The sequence below is a fragment of the Nelumbo lutea genome, chromosome 2 (genome assembly GCF_056320005.1).
Source record: "Nelumbo lutea isolate HS-2025 chromosome 2, American lotus-T2T, whole genome shotgun sequence".
In the NCBI taxonomy this organism is placed as follows: domain Eukaryota; kingdom Viridiplantae; phylum Streptophyta; class Magnoliopsida; order Proteales; family Nelumbonaceae; genus Nelumbo; species Nelumbo lutea.
The window spans coordinates 25,099,851-25,121,130 of NC_142685.1; the positions used below are offsets into that span (position 1 = coordinate 25,099,851).

Sequence of the window (21,280 nt, forward strand, 5' to 3'; positions counted from 1 at the left end):
GATTGTGAAGTAGCAAATAGCCTTTATGTCAGCTTTTTCCTTTAGTAGAAATTAGAAAACTAAAATTAGATTTGATTTCTAATTATGAGGATACGAGCCAATTTTCTTCAACTCCAATAATGAAACAACACAATTTGACAGCTAAAGTAAACACCCATCCAACTCCATGATCACGGACCACTCCGTTAAAAACCAACGAGTCAAGGTTTTTATTTGACCTGAACTCTGAATGAAAGGAAAATTTTCAGAGTTTCAGAACATTCATAGGGATTTTGTTACAGTTTTTGTAAACCATATATTTACGTAATACTCATACAAAAAAAAAATATTTACTTAATACATGTCAAATTGCTAATATATGATATTTCCATTATATTTATTTTATTTCATGTTACTGGTAAATACTATACTAGTTCATGCTCCAATTTAGAAAAGAGAATAGAATGAGTTCAGACACATGACAGTGAAATACATTACAGAAAACTTTTATATCAATATATCCACTGGATTTCCATGAGTTTCACAATCTAATCTAAAAAACCCAAAAAAAAAACGCAACTATTTGATTTATTTCCTACCAAAAATGGATTTAAATTAATCAGTTGCACATCTAACTGAGATCTGATTATTCCATCCATGAGAATAAGAAGGTTCTAATCCTACCAATGAATCCACTAAGAATGTATCTTACTGTTCCTAGTTAAGAGCCAGACGGCCCACACTAACTGCTGGAGACATCTTCTGTTGCCTGATTCAGCGCTGATCCAGTTGCCAATGACCCATTCCCTTGCTCAACCTGCCCATTACTCCCATCTTTGGAAACAACTGGTATCTTAACTGCAGCTCTCTCCTCCATCTCCTTCTCAAGTTCCTCCTCTTTGCGCAAGGCATTAAACTGGCCATCCAAGGATTTTGCTGCCGCTAACCATGCGAAAACAATCACCAACAAAATTCCACCGAGGTAGGGAGTCGAATTTGCAAGTGACCCAAACGTCAATATCATGAATTGCTGGATCAAAGCACCACCAGACTTCCCCAGAGGATTGCAGACAACATCAATGGCTGCCTTCCCTTTTACCTGTGAGCATGCAAATTATTAATGATGGCAAGAAAGAAACGTCAACCCAAAAGCAAGCACAAGTCATCAGGTTTCGTCCAAACCTTGGTATCTTCATCCAACGGGATGTAAGCCATTTCTTTGCAAGGATCAAATAAACTGTACTTTGCACTCTTACTGAAGATATTCTGCATGGCACCCACATATACAGCTGCAAGCAGAGGAGTCATCCCAAGCTTACCAATTGCAGGGGCCAATGGGCCCCCAAACAAAATTAGAGAGAAGAATCCAACCCCTGTGAGTAGAAGCACTGTGGGTGTAATTTTGGCTGCAACTCCCCACCCATATTTGTCAAATATCCATTGGCTTAGTAACATCATTGTGAAAGTTGCTACTCCAGTGGCAGTAGAGAAATCGCCCATAAAGGATGAATACTCATTTGGGCTGGGGAACTGGAAAATTGAAGAAATGGAAAATGGTGGTAAGAGAACTGCATTTCCTGGCATATAGGAAGAGAACAATGCATTTGAGCTAGAATTTGCTTACCTGAGCCTTGAGTTTCGATTTCCATGTAACCTCCACTAGGTTAATGCTAATGCCATAAGCAACCACCAAAGTGGCTAGGTCCCTGACATATCTCGAGGACACCAAGAATTTCAAACTTTCCATTGTGCTCATATGGGGCTTATCCTGCCATGAAATTACATTCTATTAGAAATGACTATCATAAACACTAAACACCCAATCAAGTTGTTACTGCATACAATATGAAGCCAGAAAACAGGGACAGTAAGGATCACCAGATTTGAAATATTGCATCCATATATCATCAGGCACCAAGATCCTTGACATGTCAGAGATTCATCAAGTTTGTGTATGCCACTAAACTATCATTTGTGAGGCTCAAGTATCATGCCTCTATGGCCCATGCCCCACACACAAAAAGGTTCTGGCACCTTGCTTTGCAACCAGGGGCAGAGCCAAGGGGACCCAGGGGAGCCTTGGTCCCCCCTACACCCCAGAATCCCAACTTATATTATGGGGTTGGCCCCCATCCCCATATGTGTTTATTTTACCCCTTGACCGAATGGCTGATCCCCCAATACATGTAGGACTGCCTAACATTAAAAACAAAACATTACATGTGGCAGGTCCAAATAGTCCCCTAATAGATGAGCTGGACTTCTCGTGTCAGCCCCTGTGGAAGAAAACCCATCTCCATAGGTCCCATAGTCCAAGTAACTAGAAACAATACATTTTGTATAATAGGCACATGTCCCCATTTGACCCATGTGAACCACAAAAGGCAAATAAAAAGAAAGCAATTCCAATTCAACATTATAAAGCTTACCTTCTTCTTCTTACTACGGGTGGGAAGAGGAACAAAAGTGTTCACCCACCAGTAAATACCACAGATTGCAAGCCCCATCAGCACTACAATGCTCATCATACCTCTCAAAGAAACAGCCCAACCATCAACTCCAGGGCCCAATGTTTTCCTTAGATTAGAGAAGTACTTTACTGTTCGGCCGGAGAAAACAAGAGCAACATTGGCTCCAAGACCAAACAATGGATAGAATCTTTTGGCTTCTTCAACTGTAGTGATCTGCAGCAAAGAGTAAGCAAAGATTATTACAACTTACCGTACCAAACTTTAAATATGAATCAGGGAATTGGATAAGCTTTACGGAAGAAAAGCTTTCTCGCATTCTGATAGGTATTATGGGACTCTTGCAAAGAAATTCTTGTAGCCAAAATACATACAACAGAACTGATCAAGGAAACATAGCACTAACATGTGTCAATCCTAGAACTATTGATAAAAAAAAAAGAGTGAATCCTAGAACAACGTGCGTGCTATCTCACCCAAGGCTGTAGTTTTGTCATTCTATCATCAGTTACAATAGAGAATATAAGTATATTGCCACTAAAATTGTTTGGCAGAAAGGAACTATAATAACTCATACTTGAGCCACTCTAAAGAAGAAGAATTTACCCACAAACTCAAAATTTAACCCTAGATTTGTCACTTACTCAACAATACCTATTCACTAAATCAGCATAATGTCATGTAAACATGAACAGTGAGACAATTGACAACAGCATATAATTGTTAAACTTCTTAACTAAAGTAATTCACAATGAGAATTCTTTAGGTTTGTAAATATTCATTTTAGACTACATTCACATGTGCCAAAAATGCCAGAGGTTGGGTCCATATGCAATCCATTCCTCCCAAGATCCCAGACTGCTGGGACCAAAATTGAGTATTGGCACCATATTCACATGAGATTAGCAGAAGTCATCTTGAAAGAAGGTGTTCTTTTTGACCTCATTGTAACAACCATAAGATTAACTGGTTACAAGAATATTTATAATGTTTAGGACAAGTAAGCAAGTCTTGCAAATGAAAAAGTTATGAGTAACGAATCCAAATTCCAAATATATGGTGTAAATCACTTTGCAACCAAAAAAAGGAAGCTATAACTGGTAATGGAGAATTTATTCAGGTCTGCAACCTTCTCAAAAGGCAAAAGTCCAAAGGAAAGAATATAGCAGCATACCACCCACATGATTTAAGCCCAAAAGGACCATCATTTTCCTCTCTCAAGTCTCAACCCTCTGTTCATGGGTAAATTTCCACCCCAAAAGACGTTGCCGCATGTACACAACAAACCTTTCCATGGGTGATAGTCTTTAGCATGGAATTTTGGTGGCTATATCATTTGGGAGAAGCAGCAATACAAGTTGGAGTGCAGGGCTGACAACTGAGGGATCAAATCACATGGCCAACTCAGAGGGTCCCCCATCTGGTGTATGGTTGAATCAACTTCATAATCCATCCAAGTGGCAGAAAAAGAGTAGGCCATAAAGGGATGTGGCCACCTAGTAAAGCTTTTATTTCTATTTGTAAGGAATAGGCTAATGAAAGACTTCTTGGAATCCAACCAATAAGCCAACTCTGGAAACAACGATATGTTTGGACTTTTCTTAGCAAAACCATAGAAAGTGAACCAGTTCATATAAAACATCTAAAGAACTTTAAAACCCCCAATATTTTCTTCCAACCCAACCCCCTTTAGGCCATGTTCCAGTCCAAAATCTGGAGTAGGAAAAAAAATAAATTAAGATTATGAAACCACTTCCAGATATCCAAGTTTATATTTTATGAAGCAGGATGTCCATCTTAAGAAGAATAACAAAAAGGAATAAAAAACTCCTCGGAGCAACAAATCCTATCAATAACAAGATTCCAATAAAACACAACTTAAACATCAAACCACATCAAATAATCAAAACCCTTCCAGCCCCCGGAGAAGTCTGTTCTGACAAAGAACAAGAAATGGAGCCATGTCATCAAAGATTAGAAGCAATAGTCATTAAAAAGTATCCCCTATTTAGATATATTTCTCGAAAACAGAGAAACAAGTACCAGAATTCAACTAGACAAATAAATGGAGTAAAAAACTAAAACCAAATTTCGAAAGAAAAGCAGGGCAAAAGATAAGTATTATCACCTGGTTAGCGAAACCCCAGAACAGAACTGATATCACCACACTGCCCCATAGCTCGGCCATGACATAGAACAAACAGAAGCTCCAAATTCTAAGAATCGCAACCGGACCAAGGAAGCTCGGTCCAAGAGCTGCCAAAAGCTTATCCGCAAGCGCTGTGGGATGGAACAAATGGCTAAGGGGATAGAGAACAAACCCAAATGCCCCAAAGAAGGCAATGAAGGGAACAATTACAGTGTAGAAGAGAGCTTTCTTTGACAAAACGTTGGCGAGCTTCGTGTACAAGAGCATAAATCCAACAGCCATAGGCAAGTTAACCCACGTCTTTAAAAATGGAATAATCTCGGCACTGCTGCCCTTAGCAGTCACAACCAAGACATCTTTTGTGTCCCTGAGAATAGTATAGTTAAAGAGAATGCAGAAGAACATCAACCCAAGTGGGATAATCTTCTTAAGGGTCAAGACCTCAATACCCAAGAACTTGGGCTTCTCCACTTCACCAATTAACGGCTGCCCATCTGCAGCAGCTGCAGCTTCTGCCCTGCAAATCTGCAAATCTCTTCCTTTGTTACAGAACCCATGAGTTCTTGACACAAAGCCATGAAATTTTTGGAACCCATCAACGGAAAGAGAAAACCCACCAAGAGCTCTATTGCTCTTAGCGCTAAGCCGGTATTTGAGCCCCTGCGGTGAGCCTAGAACTCTGGTTTTGGGATTTGAGGGCAAAGAAAGAAGGCCTTTGGTCTGCAGAACAGCTTCCATGTCTCTCGAGCTCCTACAAGAAGCCCAAAAAAATCCAAGCTTTCAAGAGGAGAACATGAAAGATAACGAAGAGGGCGAGAGAGATAATGTGGTGGAGAAGATCAGACCCCGAGGGAAGGCTCAGCGAGGCAAAATATAGCTTTTATAGTGGAAAGTGGAAAATCATGAGAGTGAGACACCCATGCACGAAAAAGAAAGGGTAAAAGAGAAAAAGGATAAATGAAAAATATCTATCGTTTGATTATAATAGATTTTTAGCAACATTCGAACACTTGCTTAAATTCTCTAATTTTCACCTAAAAATCTAACCGATAACTCTACATTTTCACTCTTTTTCTCAGATTCTACTGCTCAGTAGTCACAGGTGGATGGATTTCCCGTGGTAAAGAGAAAAATGGAGCATGAAACGATCAAGCAACGGCGAACAGAGAAGGTTTCAAAAGCGCCGACTGCGTCTCGATCTCTAGCCTCGCGACTCGCGTCCAATGGGAATTAGAGAACATGTTTAATTATAAAACCTAATGCCCATATTACCCCTTGTCTTAAGTTGACTAAAATGCCCTCCAGATAATTGTTTTCCCCTATTTTATTTTTTGACCACAGTGACGAGTGATGAATGATGTGATGACACACCAAGCTGGCTGGCAACTTGGCAAGCTGTGAATTTGGCCTTTTCATAAGGCACCTAACTACCACCCACCAAATCCAAGTAAAAACATGCATCAACCACTGGATTAGAATCCACATTATTTCATTGTGTGGGTGAGATTCAAGCTGAACATCACAGTTGTGAGGCCACATAGGGAATTGAGACCCTCCTATGCATACTTGATTTTTTTTTTTTTTGATAAAACCTATATTCATTAATTGAAGCCAAAATCTATGCTGCATGAACCCAACTGTACCTAAAAAAGCAAAATTCTTAACATGATTGGTTGAAATTTTTTTTTTGAAGTGTAACAAATACTCGAAATTCATTACAATTGAATTGTTTTTATGTTGAGAACTTGTGGTTGGGTGAATTTCCTCCATTTTGATAGTAATAATATGCTTTTCAAATCACTCTAGCTAAATAACCCTCAAGGCTGAACCAACCAGGATACCAGAGGAAAAAACAACTTTGTATTTAGCTTTTGTCTTTTTGCAATATAGGGGGAGAAACTGGTTTGGGGCACATCTCACTCTTTTACAAGTCGCAAACATCCTGGGTGAAAACACAAAAAGTAAAGAAGCTACCTTTTGCAATTATAAAAGTTAATATGAAGGTATTTTTGTCTTTAAAACATATATTTTTAACAAATGATTAGGACATGTACCCTTTGTTAAAATATGGAATGTGCCCAAACCTAAAAAAAATCCCTATCCCATCCCCAAAAAATAATAATAATAAAATCACCTTTTCCTTATTAAATCCATCAATTTATTAATTGTTGGAGAACAATATATATATATATATATATATATATATATATGCTCATACATAATCCATGATTTCATATTTGTAAATACAATAAATCAATAATCATATCACTTATGAACTATAAATCTATAATACATCCTAAAGCAATTGGGCTATAAAATATTATAGACCTTAAGAAAAGCATAATATAGCTAATAGAAAGAAAACGACTTCTGCTAAACTGAGTACACATTAATGAAAGCGCCCACAGTGACTGATAAACTATGTATTACTTGGCATGAACCCCACAGTGGATGAGTCCAGGTTTTGTAGAACATGAGTTTGCCTTGTACTATGGATGAAAAGAAATAATTTTTGTTGGTTGTTAGACAGGATATTGGGCCAGAAGGCCCAGAACTGGAACTGGTTGCCTAGAAAGATGATATACTAATTAATTACTTGACTCTTTTTGTGTAAAATGTTAAGTCATGCATGAATAGGGTTGAAAACCCAATAATATAGATTAGTATTAGGCATACTGGATCACAATTCTGGTTTGGGTCAACCTCTAACAATGTTAGAAAACTCGCTGATTTAGAGTCAGCAACTCAGTGACTCGTACTTTGATCTGAATTGTTGAACCGCTCACCTGCTAGTGCTTGGCCTATTAGATTTTGTATTATTATATTTTTTAATTTTTATATTAATGATATCACAAATTGATCCATTGACGCAGATGGTTGAAGCAGAATTTTAAAAAACATTTTTTTGCTTAAAATAGATAAATATTAAAAAGAAAGACAATAAAGAGGTAAGAGCAAGTAGAAGTAGGTAGCAAGAGAAAGTTCTAAGGTTTTTATCATCCACGTGCATCACACGTGACCCCTTCCACCATCGTTCCAGCCCAACAATAGCATATTGTCAAGGTCAAAAGAAGTAGCCTAAATAGCCCAACAATAACAAATTGTCAGCAAACTCCATCTATTTTCATTTTTTTTTATCTCTTGGTTCTTCTTTTATTAATTGTTTAATTCTATATTATGGTAATAATGCTAAGTGAATCAAGTCACTATAATCAACTTTATTGAGGATGATGCTGATGCTTAAAATTGTAGGAGCCGTTGGATACATGGGACCCAGATGACAGCTACAAGATTGTTGTTAGTTTGTGGCTTGTGCTTTGGTGGGGATTGAAAATGGTCAAATTATTTGCACAATTTAGTCAACTATTTGCTTCTCTTCATCACAGTTTTTATTTATTTATGCATTTTAAATGTGTAGTGCTGAACACGTAGCCCTCAGTCTCTGTTTTGTGCTCAATGGAGCGGGACCCTCCCCACACTTTTGGCTACACGAAAAGGTTTAATTCACAAAGTAAGGGTTTCAAGGAACAAAGCACCGAGGTTTTCATCGCATTGGTTATTGTTTAGGCTGTGTTTGGTTGCGAATTTATTTGTATTGACGCAAAATTATAGTAGCGTAAATGATTTTGGTGTAAATTATGATTTATTTTTATTTCCAAATTTATTTTGTTTTATTTGATTGCAGTAGAAATGAAGTAAAAAAAACCTGAAACAGAATAAAGTAAAAAAAAAAAAAAACTGAAATAGAATAAAGTAAAACCCAAAATAAAATTAAGCAAAATTTTGCATTCTTTTCATTTGCACTATCATACATTTGTATTAATGCAAATAAAATTGCACCGAATCAAATATGGCTTTAAGCTCAGTATGAAAAGAGTATGAATACAAATATATACAATACAAATACATACAAAGTATAAGGTTTTGTACTCTGCATTTATACTCTTTCCAAATGGAGCCTTATAATTTGTAGTTGCAATTTGCAAAGTTGCAATAGTAGAATTGGGGGATTGATTTATTTTCTATCTTTGATATAGAGGAGACCTGTTTTTCCAATACCTTGTGAATCTCTCTCTCTCTCTCTCCAGTTTCTGCAACGCTCTTTTCCTGCTGCTTCTGTAGGTCTGAAAGGAACATAAGGATCTCTTTCCAAAAACTACTTTGATATGAACATTTAAGCTGTGTTTGATTTGATAGAAGAAACAGAAAGTCAAGAGAAAGTTCTTAAAGAATTTTCCCCTTCAATACTTTCTCTAACTCTCTGTTTATTGTGGGAGCTTATCGTGTTGGTCCAAATTTCATTATACAGTTCAATTGAATTTAGATCCACCCAATTCAGGCAGATAATATATTTGATAGTTTTCTACTTGGCTTCTCTCATAAATTTGGTATATAAACAAGGTTCAAAGTAATATTGGGCCATATCAGTCGATACGTATCATATAGGGGGTTTTTTGGTATACCCCTACAGGTGGTGTTTCAGGGTCTTGACTGGTTCAAAGGGTAGACGGGACCTTAAACTGGCCCCAATAAACCAAATTCGAAAAAAAAAAAACTAAAAATATTAAAAAAAAGTTATCGATACTACCCAATATACCGACATATCAAGCGTATCAATATTTTTTTTATCAGGCATATTAATATTTTAAACTTTAAATATAAATTTTCCATATATGAACAGTTGAAAGTACATTAAGCTTCAGTGACATGCCATTGATGGTGTTATAATTAATTTCTTAAGTTTTCTAGCACAACTCTACTTTTAGGATAAACAACACATTAATTTCTCTTATTTTATAGTTTTTTTTCCTATCCCATTAGATTTTGGTGGCTTAAAATATTCTTTTTGTTACAAAATGAACATGGGGATATCTAAAGTCAAGACACTTTTAAGCCCAAAACACAAGGCCTAAAATTGGGGCTTTGTGCTTTGAGGCGTTAAAAGCATATCCAAACGAAAGCTCAAAATTAATAGGTCCTAGGGTTTAAAGCTTTTATACTATACATATATATATATATATATATATATATATATATGTAAGGCTTAAATGATTGATGTTTCTTTCATTTTCTTACAAAAATTTAAATACAATATAAAAAAAATATGACCACACCAAAATCCTTATCTAGGTAAATAATCTTAATCTATGTAACAGTTCAAACAAATGCAGCAATAAACTGTTCTTAACATTTCATAGAGATTGATAATGATCGATAAAATTCAAACAGCCTCTAATCCATAGCAATCATTCAGTTGTTTATATGTATGTCACCCTCGCTACTATTTCAATAATAGTTAGTAATTTGGAGTCCAAATGGATGGTTACTACACACATATTAAAATAACACACATAAATAACTTAATAATTTAAAAATAGGTCTTATTGTGATAGATCCCCCAGCCCCACCATTGTCTCCATTAATTATTTCTTGCTTCAACCTTGAATGTGATGGGTCTTGGCGAGGAGGACCCAACTAAATCTAAATGTTTGAGGAATTGAACCAGAGAGCACATCTGCTGCTGCCATGGTCTCGGGCTCGCAGCACTCCCCTCCGACCGGCCAATGAATTATGATCACAAGCCAGCATTTAGTAATAAATCCAAGACATCATGTGAATTGATTTTTTTTTTCAATCATGGGTCATAAAGGATTTCTAAAACCATGGTTGCAGCAGATGTAAAGCCATGCGCCAATACCAATTGACCTGCCTGTGCAATTATTACCTTTTTTTTTTGTATCTTTTGAAGGGTTATACAACAGTCCTTTTGCTTCGTGGGAACATTTAGGTGGGATGGAAAAGTGTAAAAATTTATATTTCCCTTGTTTGACTTATATAGGAAAATAATGAGAAAAACACTATTCATCATCTCCTACCTTCGGACAGTGCTGTCGGAGATGATGAATAATGCTTCTCCCAGTCTTCCACTACCCGCCGCACTGCCGCATCATTGTACGCAATTACATTTCCGTGCAGTAGAAATGTGCACGCCCGCAGATCCCCCAAAAGCATCTCTCCAGCAGAAGCGACCGTTGGGTTCAATTCGCAAATGACAGTTCATTGCCATTTGGAATGTGGTTGCCTTCGAAGTACTATTAGCTTCAGTATCGCTGATTAATCTCAGCTTTAGTGTTCAGTATCGCTGGATTTCAGCTGGTTAATCTCAGCTTCAGCCTCGACTAGTTATTATCACTCTTGATTTCAGCTTCAGCATCGCTTCTCTGCTGAAATGAAAGATTCTCACTTCGCGGGGCATCGGCAGAGAACGTCACCTGGCAACTCAAGGAAGGGGAGGTAGATCGCCTATGGTTTTGGTGCGACCCCTCCAGCTCCTGCTTCTGGATTCGAACGTCACTGTCACCAAACCAGCTCCTCTTCTGTATTTTCCACACAAGCCGTTCCTCACTCCCTCATCTTTCTCAAAATTTTTCACTGGGATCGTACGGTTTTGGTGCGATTCCAAATCCATGATTTTAAAATTTGACATCTCACATATTTTTCTTCTCATCCCTCTCTTTCCCTCAAAACAAATGAGAGAAAAGATAATAATTTTAAAATATTCCCTTTTTTTCGTCTTCATCCCACAAACCAAACGGAACCTCAATGACATATTTACTCTTGATTGGGTTCAGGAGCCCACTGAATGTCTTATTTGTAACAAATCCAGAGCGCTCCAAACAAAGAATGTTGGCTTCACTGCTGGCCCTGAAGTTCAAAATCGGACCATGGGTCCTGGTCCCGCCCCACCAACCTCTCTGTGAGCCGGTGCAATTCATTCCAATATGAAGCTGCTGAATTTTGACCTGATTGAATTGATAATCAAAGTGACATAAAGATATTTGTATTGACCTGATTGAATTTTGACCTGATTGAATTGACCAAGCTTATCAGCTGCTGTCTTTCACCTTTCATTCCAGTGGCCAACCCGAGTCCTCTCCTGGGCCCTCCACTTGGCAGAGGATCCTCGAGAGAGAGCTAGTGCCTTGTCTCACCATCTCTTAGACCTTTTACCAAGAAATTCTGGCCGTTGAAACCACCATTAAAGAAGCCTAAATAGCTTTCCTATGTGGCAGTGGTTGTTGAGCTGAGACTTGCTTCATTAAAACGGAGAAGAAGACATTGACAGTCCTTTTCATCCTTCAACCAGGATTCCACGTTTACGGTTCTTGGGTGATTGGATGCTGCCTTCATGGGGCCTTACGTGGCCTACAAATCGCATAAGGAATCCGAACACCACCTAACCAACATGTACTTGCCCAAAGAGCTCCTGTCTATGTTTTGTTTGTTCTTAAATTTTAAGGTCCATGGCCAGATATCATATGGCCCATCTCATTAGAACAACTCCTCTTGAGTTACTTTGGATTTTATTCAAAAGCAATGATTTTAATAGCAGAGAAGCAGATAAATAATTAGGTTTGAAGGTAAGAAATGATTTTAGGATTCAATAATTTGCAATGAATATGATACTAAGCATAGTTGGAATGAGGCTTGGATATGATGATGAAATATTTCAGTTATTATTTCCGTCTCTCATGCAGGAAAAAAACGCTTAGCCCTAATAGAATAGAAGAACAAGGGTTTCGATTCTTGCATGGGGCTTTACTTAATCACACAACCGGCAATTCTCTGAAAATGGGAGACAGGATCATGACTAGCCGAGCAAATCATCTCAAAATAACAGAGATGTCATCTGTTAAGATACAGGTTACTATGATAATATTTTCTTATTCCTGTTCTGATTTAGTCTATTGTTCCCCTCCTTTAAAGCTGACACATTTATTAAGAAAGAACAAATAGGGAGGGACCAGGGGCCTACATCCCCTAACATTTCAGGTCAGGTCACAAGGGAACTGTGAAGGCGATGGCAGGAAAACCCTCCTTTTTTTTACAAGGGGAAAAAAAAGTAGCAGCTTTGTTGGCTTCCCTTGAGCTAGGGCTAAATCTAAAGAAGCCAGCAGCTGGGCCATCATTCTCATGTAATGTTGATCATATGGTTTTCAAAACCAGACCAGAAAGGACAGTCAGACCGGTTGATTCAAGAACCAGTTAAGTAATCGGTTCTGTTTCATTCTAAAACTATTGATTTGGTCAGTAAACTGCTGACCCAGGTAATTGAACCAACAATTCGGATAATGGTTTTGACCTTTTTTTTTTTTTTAAGTTAGAACAGGTCATCCATTTAGTTCTATGTCCAGTCCGATTTTAAAAACCTTGATTGACCATGCATCCAAAGGAGGGGGTAGTAGTCTTTTTATATGTAAAAACCAAACCATACAAGTTAAAGAAAAAAACACAGCTTTTGTTAACTTTTCCCAAGATCTAGTGAACTAGGGTTATACCTAAAGCTAATAAAAGAAAGCATATATATAGTATTATTAAAAGTAGTAATGAGCTTGTGGTACTTTTCTTTTTGACTAACATACTCCTATTATATGCAAATGGATCGGATCGCATTCGAATCAGGGTATATTTAAAACTGATTTGACATTGTTCATGTCAGATTCAATCCGATTGGATTTGATAGGATTCAATTTGAATTTGGATCCTATTGATATGTTGGAGTTTTGGATCTGATTCGATCTGACTTGTTTTTTTTAATTAATAAAAGAAAATTAAAATATACTAATTTAAATAAAGTAAAAAAAAACATAAGTATTTTTTTTTAATTATTTTCATCATATATGTACATGTTTTTTATAAAAAATAAATAATATAACAAATTTATAAAAATATACTTAAAAATAAATAAATAACATATATATGTATTATAAATATATATTTATATTTATAAATATATAATATATATTGGATCAGATAGGGGTGATCCGAATCTGATCTGATTTCTAATCGGATCATATTATCTGATCCAATCCAATCCGATTTCTAATCAGATCATATTATCCGATCCGATCTAAAGATCCGAACAAGGGTGATTTGAATTCGACCAGATAGGATCAGATCAGATCGAATTACAATCTGATCCATTTGCACCCCTAGAACTTGGTCAATTTTAATTGTGAGGGTAGAAAATATAACTTAAATACTACTTTTCCCCTCATTTAATTCTATCTAATTAATGGAGAGTTAATGTTTTTGTTTTCATTTGTTTTTGGAAGCAGTTTTTGTTCTCATTTGTTTTTTGGAATCACCACATCATCAACATAAAAAAAAAAAGAAAGAAAACATGTTTTTGAACTCTATTTTTGTTCCCAAAGGGAAAAACATGGTTTTGTTTCAAAAAATAATACATGTTTTTGGAACAAACAAAATATTGGTTTTTAAAACAAAAACAAATTTTCTACATCAGCAACAGAAAAAGAAAAGAAAGAAAGAAAACATGTTTTTGAACTCTATTTTTGTTCCCAAAGGGAAAAAACATGGTTTTGTTTCAAAAAATAATACATGTTTTTGGAACGAACAAAATATTGGTTTTTAAAACAATAACAAATTTTCTAGTATAGAAATTATTTGATTTATGCAACACGATGTTGAATAATCAAATGAAAATGTGTTTTTGAAAGCAGATATATTCAAAAACATGTTTTTGGTTTCAGTTCTCAAAACAAAAACCACATACACAACCAAAAACATGTTTCTTGTGTTTTTTGTTTTAAGAAATGACCTATTTTCAAACAAAATGCTTTTGATTTGTTTTTGGAACCAACAAGAAAAGCAACTCACATTGTAGAATACCCCCTAAGTCTTATATTTAAGATATTAACTCTCATTCTCTATCATTAAATCCTATATTTAAGATATTTTTCTCACTAATAAATTCTGATAATTAGATATATATCTAAAAATAAAATTATTTTCCTATTTGATTGGTAGCAGGTCAACAGTTCAACCGTTGCGTCAAATGTATCAACACTTGATGCCATAATTTAATAACAATGAACAGATCTCTAATATTATATATTCATCATATTAAATAAGAATAAATAATAAACATTTTTATAAACAAAAAAGTACAAAAAAAATGGCCACATATTATTATCAAATTGTCATCATCTAAAATTACCACAGGAAATACATGCACATTTGCTAGTATTCATTATACATATCTATTTTTACCGGATTTGGATGGTCAAAACGATAGATATTTAGATATGTGCTGATTGTTGTACTTGCACATATTAATGCGCGTTTGATTGGCATCAACCAAAAATTAATATTAGTCTTAGGTGCATCCCATCATAATCATATACTGTTCAAACAAAGATCTCTCTCTCAAGGGAGGAGGGCCCAATGGCCCATGAGCCCATATTTGAGAGTTTGGAGTTTGGACAGGTTCTGAGTTGGTGGTGGGTAGGGATTCACATGGTTCTGAGTTTGGACAAGTACTCACTGGCACGGTGGCACCCGCGTGGAACACCTAACCAATAAACCAACTACCCTGATGGTTCGGGTCGGGTGGCCACCCCCGAACCCGAAGTAGTACTTGTAAATGTTTTTGTTTTGAAGCAAAAAAAAAAAAAAAATTCACTCATTGGCGTCATGGAGTACAATTGATGTTCTCACTGTGTTATGATAAATTAGGGTTCAGAGGTCCATTTTCATCATTCATCAATCAGTCCTTCATACTCCACAGCTTAAGCATTAATGATCACGTCTATACGTCATGAATGACTCATCTCTTGTAGTATACACGTGCTACTTATATGCTTCATCCAGCTCGGGATGTCAATGGGTCGGATAAATAGTGAATTTGGCTTACAGACCGTAAATGTAGGGATTAATAGAAATTCCGATTGGGGTCGGGGTCGGGATGGGGATTGAGGTCCCCGCCCCGCTCCGATCCCAATTATATATATATATATATATATGATGCTGCTCAATCCGAGTTGGTGTATGAATCGAGAAGGGCAATTAGATAGTCCTTGTTGAAAGGGCGGAGCCGAGTTACAAGGATGAGGCTGCGATTCAAGACCTATGACCAAGGAAACAAAAGTCAAAGGCCCGAGAAGTTATCCCCGGATAAGAACTCCAACACTCAAGTCAGTAGGTGGTGATAGGATAGTCGGGCCGAGCTATAAGGATGCCGATTTGAGCTAAGTAGCAGTATAGGTCTCAGAAGTTGGATCCCTTACCTCGAGCATGGAGTTCCTTTTTATAACCAAAGACCCGTGTCCTGGTTAGACTAGGCTTCCGGGGTTGTCGAGATGAAGTTAGCTGCCGAGGTATTCAGGATAAAGTCCCATTCCCCAGCGGAGTCGTCTTCCTTACTCCTCTTTACCTGTAGTTGTGCTCATCCATATGATGTGTAGTTGACGTGGCTGGAAGGATAAGATTGGGTTCCACAGTAACAGCGTAGCTCGATCGGGCTAGCCCGACGTGGCCGAGCTATGCCGACCCGACTGAGTTAGGATGATGTGGTAAGGTGATAGTTGGGCAGCCACAAGTCTCGCAAGGCTAGCTCAGCCATGACCTGAACACCACTCCCCCAGTTTTGAAGTCGAGAAATGAAGTTTTCCAAGTTCGTTGCCCGATTGAGGAACTCCCGAGCATGCGTATCGTCTGCGCCATGTTGGTCGTTGCCGAGGAGTCCTCCGATCGTCGGTTGCAGAACTTAAATAAGGACCAAAATTTTGGTTCCTGAACCACTCCCCCAATTCTTCTGTCAAGGAGGGGGAATGCTCAACTAGACTATTGCACGGCCTTGTGGCCGTAAGCCACCTAGTTCGAGGATTTGAGTGGCCTAGCCGAGGATTTGCGTCGAAGGCTAGATCGGTACGGCGGGTTTTCGCATCAACGGTTGGACCAATACAGTAGCTGAACCGACACAATTAATGGTCACAATCGCTGCCTACTGAGGGTGCCACTTCGGTTTTCGAGGCTTCCTGTCGTATGTTATTGGTCGCTCGGTTGGCCTTCCGAGACATTGTTAGTGGTGCTTCATCTGCACCGTTGATCTCTCCTCGATCTGTGCCCTTGATAGTTATAAAAGGGAAAAGGGGTCCCCCCCTTCCCTATCCTCAGTATTGCTTGCAAGATTTTGGCATCCACTGCTCGATAGATTCGTCAGTCACCTAGTTCAGTAGATAGCTCGGTAGACAGCTCGACAAATAACCCGATAGATAGCTCAGTGGGTAGCTCGACAGATTGTTCAGCTTCGTAAATTGCCCGATATGTCCTCTTCATCTCGTCGGTCCCCTTCCTCATCCAGGTCCTCCAGTAGTTCTGGTTCCAGCTCTTTTCGCGGCTCGACCTACGAGCCTGAGTTGAGAGATTTCGTGGCTACCAAAATTGAGGAAGCTGAGGCTGGTCCCTCTGGGATGGAGACAGAGCTTCCTCTTCAGGCAAGTCGCCGGTTTGGTACCACGCTCGGCATCTTGACGCCCGGGGATATGGCTCAGACCCGAGCTTCATATGCCATTCTTGCGGAATACCAGATAAGGTGTCCACTGCCCGGGGATATGGCCACTGACGCTCAACCCGGTGAACTGTGTGTTTACAAACATAACTTGGAGGCTGAGCTGAGGTTCCCGTTGAGCTAAGGGTTCGCCGAGGTGCTAAATTGGTACAGGGTGTTACTGGTGCAGCTGATGCCGAACTCCTTTAGGTTCTTGCTCGGCCTTATGTCCTATTTGTGCCGTCCGCGATATTGAACTGACCCTAGGGGATGGTGAGCTTTATGCTCCAACTCAAACACCACCAGCAGGGGTACTATTACTTCTCCACCCGGCAAAACATTCGGTCATTGGTCGGAGCCCCTTCTTCCGTGAAGCATTGGAAGGAGTCATTCTTCTTTGTGCGAATCCCTGGGGGTCTCCCTTTTCCTATCGAGCTGCGAGGGCCGAGGATGTATCTACCGCAGCCCCAAAGGTTGGCGCTTACTTGGGAGGAGAGGTCGGCTATAAGCATGATCCACGAAATTGTCGTTATTGCGTACACATGAATAGAGATGCTGATGCTTGCTGGGCTGATGGAAAGGGTGGCCGATTTGTTTCCTTTTACTTTTGTTTGCCGAACTAACTTTATTTTAACTACTTTGTACTTACCTTAAGCTTCTTATGTTGCAGGTGTAAGCATGGCCAGTGATGAGGAAATTGTTCATTAGATGAAGGCGCTCCGACAAAGGTAGGAACGGGCCGGTGTGCAACCGGAGGTGGTTGGTTTGCATGGACAATAACCTAGAGACACCCGAGGTTCCCGAGTAGTTACTGCGGGGAATCATGACCATGTCCATAGCTTGGGAATCGGTCGGGGTTGGTAGCGGAGCCTTGGAGTGTGCTCTACTTCGGTTTGTTGCTCAGGTAAATCCTCTTCTCTTTATTCCTTGTGTTTTGCTTTCCTTTTTCGGTGTACTTATCATATTTGTCTATAGAATGCTTGCGCGGCGGTCGCGCTAGTTGATCGTCTCCGGGACGTTCGATCATCGTAGTTACTGCGGGGAATCATGACCATGTCCATAGCTTGGGAATCGGTCGGGGTTGGTATCGGAGCCTTGGAGTGTGCTCTACTTCGGTCTGTTGCTCAAGTAAATCCTCTTCTCTTTATTCCTTGTGTTTTGCTTTCCTTTTTCGGTGTACTTGTCATATTTGTCTGTAGAATGCTTGCGCGGCGGTCACGCTGGTTGATCTTCTCTGGGACGTTCGATCATCGTACGAGCAGGAACACTCCAAGTATCTGCGGCAGAAGACTCAGTTGGCCGAGCTCCAGGCTGTTGGAGAGCGGTCAGCCGCATTGGAGAGGGAGGTGGCCGAGCTAAAGGCGCAACTGGCTGAGCAAGCTGGTCTTGTCCGGGAGCTGAAGAGGGAGATCACCGAGCTCAAGGCTGAGCGGGATAAGCTAAGGCAGGAGGCCGCCGAGGAAGCCATCAACAAGTGCAAGGCATCAGAGGAGATGCAGCTGCACATGGACAAGTATGTCGAGGCCTCCTTTGTGGCTGGGTTTAACCTTTTCCGACGAAGGATCCTTCGTCGTCACCCAGAGTTGGCCGTTGAGTCACAAGGTTGGGATGCTTTTGACCCCAATTCTCCACAAGGGTCCACCGAGGGAGCTGAGGATGAGGCCGAAACTGCTGTTGGTGCTGTTGATTTTGCTGTTGAGGACTAATCAACGACCTCCTATGCTCATTATTTCTCGTGTTTGTGTTGTTTTTTTTTTTTGTGTGTTGGCTCGGTATGCCGAGCCTTAAACGATGTAATAGACCATTTTAAGTTGAATATTAGTTCTTCTTTATGTTGATTATGCCTGTTGTTATTGCTATACTTGTGCATGTTCCTTTTTCCAACCGAAGCATGCCCGACCGAGCTATTACGCGTGCCGAGCCGAGTTATGCCTCGACATCATGGTACTTGTACCATTTTTCTTTCGCTGGCCAAGGTGTGACCGGCCAGGCTACTATGTGGGTCGAGTCGGGCTGTTGTGTGGGCACGTTGGCCGATGTGTAGTCGGCCAGGCTATGCCTTGGCACCCCCAATATCGTGTTGGCCGAGGTGTTGCTAGCCGATGTCCCCAGTCTTGTGTTGACCGAGGCATAGCCAGGCGGGCTATGCCTCGATGTCCCCAGTCTTGTGTTGATTGAGGTTACCATTGGCCGAGGTGTGGCCGGCCGGGCTATGCCTCGACGTCCCCAGCCTTGCGTTGACCGAGGATGCCATTATCTGAGATCTTTCGGTTCCCAAACCCGGGCTACACCTCAGCGTTCCCAATTTTGTGTTGACTGAGGTTACCATTGTTCGAGATCTTTCGGTTTCTGAGATCTCAGCCATGGGATGCTCAGTTTATGGTCCCGTGAGCCTTTAGGGCCCTTCTAGGGCTAGCCGTTTCCCAACTAGCTCAGTCGTTAAGTCAGCTGCAGTGCGGAGTTCCACGACCGCCCTCAGGCCTCAGTGGGTGGGGGCGTTCTTCCTCCACGTTTAGGCTCAGCCGTTGGCAGCTAAGTCGGGTATCTTGCTTAGCAATGTGCTATCGAGCTAGGCGTAATGGGCTCAGCCGTTGGCAGGTGAGTCGGCAGAGTCAGCTCAGTTGGCAGCGCAACTTAGCATGTGTGTGTGTAGTGTCTGCGGTGGTCGTGGGTGCGCCTTTGTGTCGACGAAGTAGCTTAAAAAGAGACTTTTATTGCTTGTGGGTCTACTGGTAGTACATCCTGAGGTTTTCTGAGTTCCAACTCCTTGGTATTGGTCGACCCTCAAGGTCTTCAAGTCTATATGTACCTAGTCCGAGGACTCTGGTGACCGTATACGACCCTTCCTACTTTGGTCCGAGCTTCCCTTCTCCTGGTGTGGGGACTATGACTTTACGCATAACAAAATCGCCTGTCTTGAATTCACGTCTCCTCACCTTAGAGTCGTAATGTCATGCCATCTTCTGTTGTTTTGCAACTATCTTCACATATGCCCGGTCCCGAGCTTCTTCTACTAGGTCCAACTCCACGCGTAGGTCTTCGTCATTCTATCCTTCGTCAAAGAGCTTGGTTCGCAGGGTTAGAGAACCTATCTCGACGGGGATCATGACCTCGGTCCTATAGGTCAAACTGAAAGGGGTCTCTCCGATGGCAGTCCGCGGGGTCATCTTGTAAGCCAAAGAATGCTCGGCAGCTCCTCAACCTACCTTCCCTTTGCTTGATTCAGGCGTGTTTTTAGGTTATGTAGTAGGATGTGGTTGGTTACCTTGGTCTGCCCATTGCTCTAAGGTCAGTGTACCGCGATAGTCCGGTGATTGATCCTTAGGTCGGCGCAGAGGGCCTCGAACTTCTTGTCGGTGAATTGTGTTCCGTTGTCTATGATGAGCACGCGCAGGATACCGAAGCGACAGATGATTCCCTGCCAAAGGAAGTTTCGGGCATTATGGGCGGCGATGCGTGCACGTGGTTCGACTTCTACCCACATTGTGAATTAGTCAACTGCTACGAGAAGGAACTTCTTTTGCACAACCGTGGTGGGGAAGGGGCCGAGGATGTCCATTCCCCATTGGACAAACGACCATGGGCTGGCGATCGGTCTCAGAGGGGCCACAGGCTAGTGATGTAGATTAGAGTGACGTTGGCAATTGTCGCACTTCCGGACTAGCTGGGCGGCATCCTGCTTCATCATTGGCCAAAAATAACCCTATCGGAGCGCCTTATGGGCTAGTGTGCGTGTTGCGAGATGATCTTCGCAAATGCCCTCATGTATTTCCCTAAGGACGTAGTCTGCCTCGGTTGGGGGGAGGCACCTCAAGTAAGGAAGCGTGTGGGAATGGTGGTACAATTGGCCCTGTATCAGGCAATACCTGACTGCTCTGTGTTGGAGTCTTCTTGCTTCTACCCGATCCTCTGTGGAGGTGCCCTCTCGAAGATACTCGATTATGGGGTCCATCCAAGATGAGCCATGTTGCACTAGAAGGATGAGGACAACTGATGGTGTAATGCTCGGCTGGGTCAATGTGTCTAGCAGGACAGTTGAGTCAAGGTCGGTCTGTGGCGAGCTGGTGAGCTTTGAAAGGGCGTTGGCTCGAGCATTCTCAGCCCGAGGGATCTGCTGGATGTCGAAGTGCTCGAGCTGCTAAATGAGCTCCTACACCTTCAGTAAGTATCTTGCCATAGAGGGAGTCCAAGCCTCAAACTGGCCGTGGATTTGGTAGACCATAAGCTGAGCTTCGCTGAAGGTCTCGACCCATCGTGCCCCGAGGTCTAAAGCAAGGCGGAGCCTAGGAATCAGGGCCTCATACTCTGCCTCATTGTTGGACGCTTTGAACT

At 40.6% G+C, this 21,280-nt stretch overlaps 1 protein-coding gene across 1 annotated transcript; it reads right to left on the reverse strand.

Annotated features, from left to right (window-relative positions):
- Positions 1-444: 444 nt before the first annotated feature.
- LOC148869295 (plastidic ATP/ADP-transporter-like) lies at positions 445-5,447 on the reverse strand. The gene is made up of 5 exons (XM_088969043.1): positions 4,576-5,447; positions 2,409-2,663; positions 1,604-1,747; positions 1,162-1,509; positions 445-1,078 (listed from the first exon to the last, which is right to left on the reverse strand). Exons 1-5 carry the CDS (start codon positions 5,332-5,334, stop codon positions 722-724), a joined length of 1,863 nt encoding a protein of 620 aa, XP_088825169.1. The 5' UTR covers positions 5,335-5,447; the 3' UTR covers positions 445-721.
- Between the last annotated feature and the right edge of the window lie 15,833 nt (positions 5,448-21,280).

Coding starts and splice junctions, on each gene's coding strand:
- LOC148869295 (XM_088969043.1), bottom strand. CDS start 5,334: ATGGAAGCTGTTCTGCAGACCAAAGGCCTTCTTTCTTTGCCCTCAAAT. Junction 2,664..4,575: donor TCTGGGGTTTCGCTAACCAG/GTGATAATACTT, acceptor TCTTTGCTGCAG/ATCACTACAGTTGAAGAAGC. Junction 1,510..1,603: donor AATCGAAACTCAAGGCTCAG/GTAAGCAAATTC, acceptor TCAATTTTCCAG/TTCCCCAGCCCAAATGAGTA.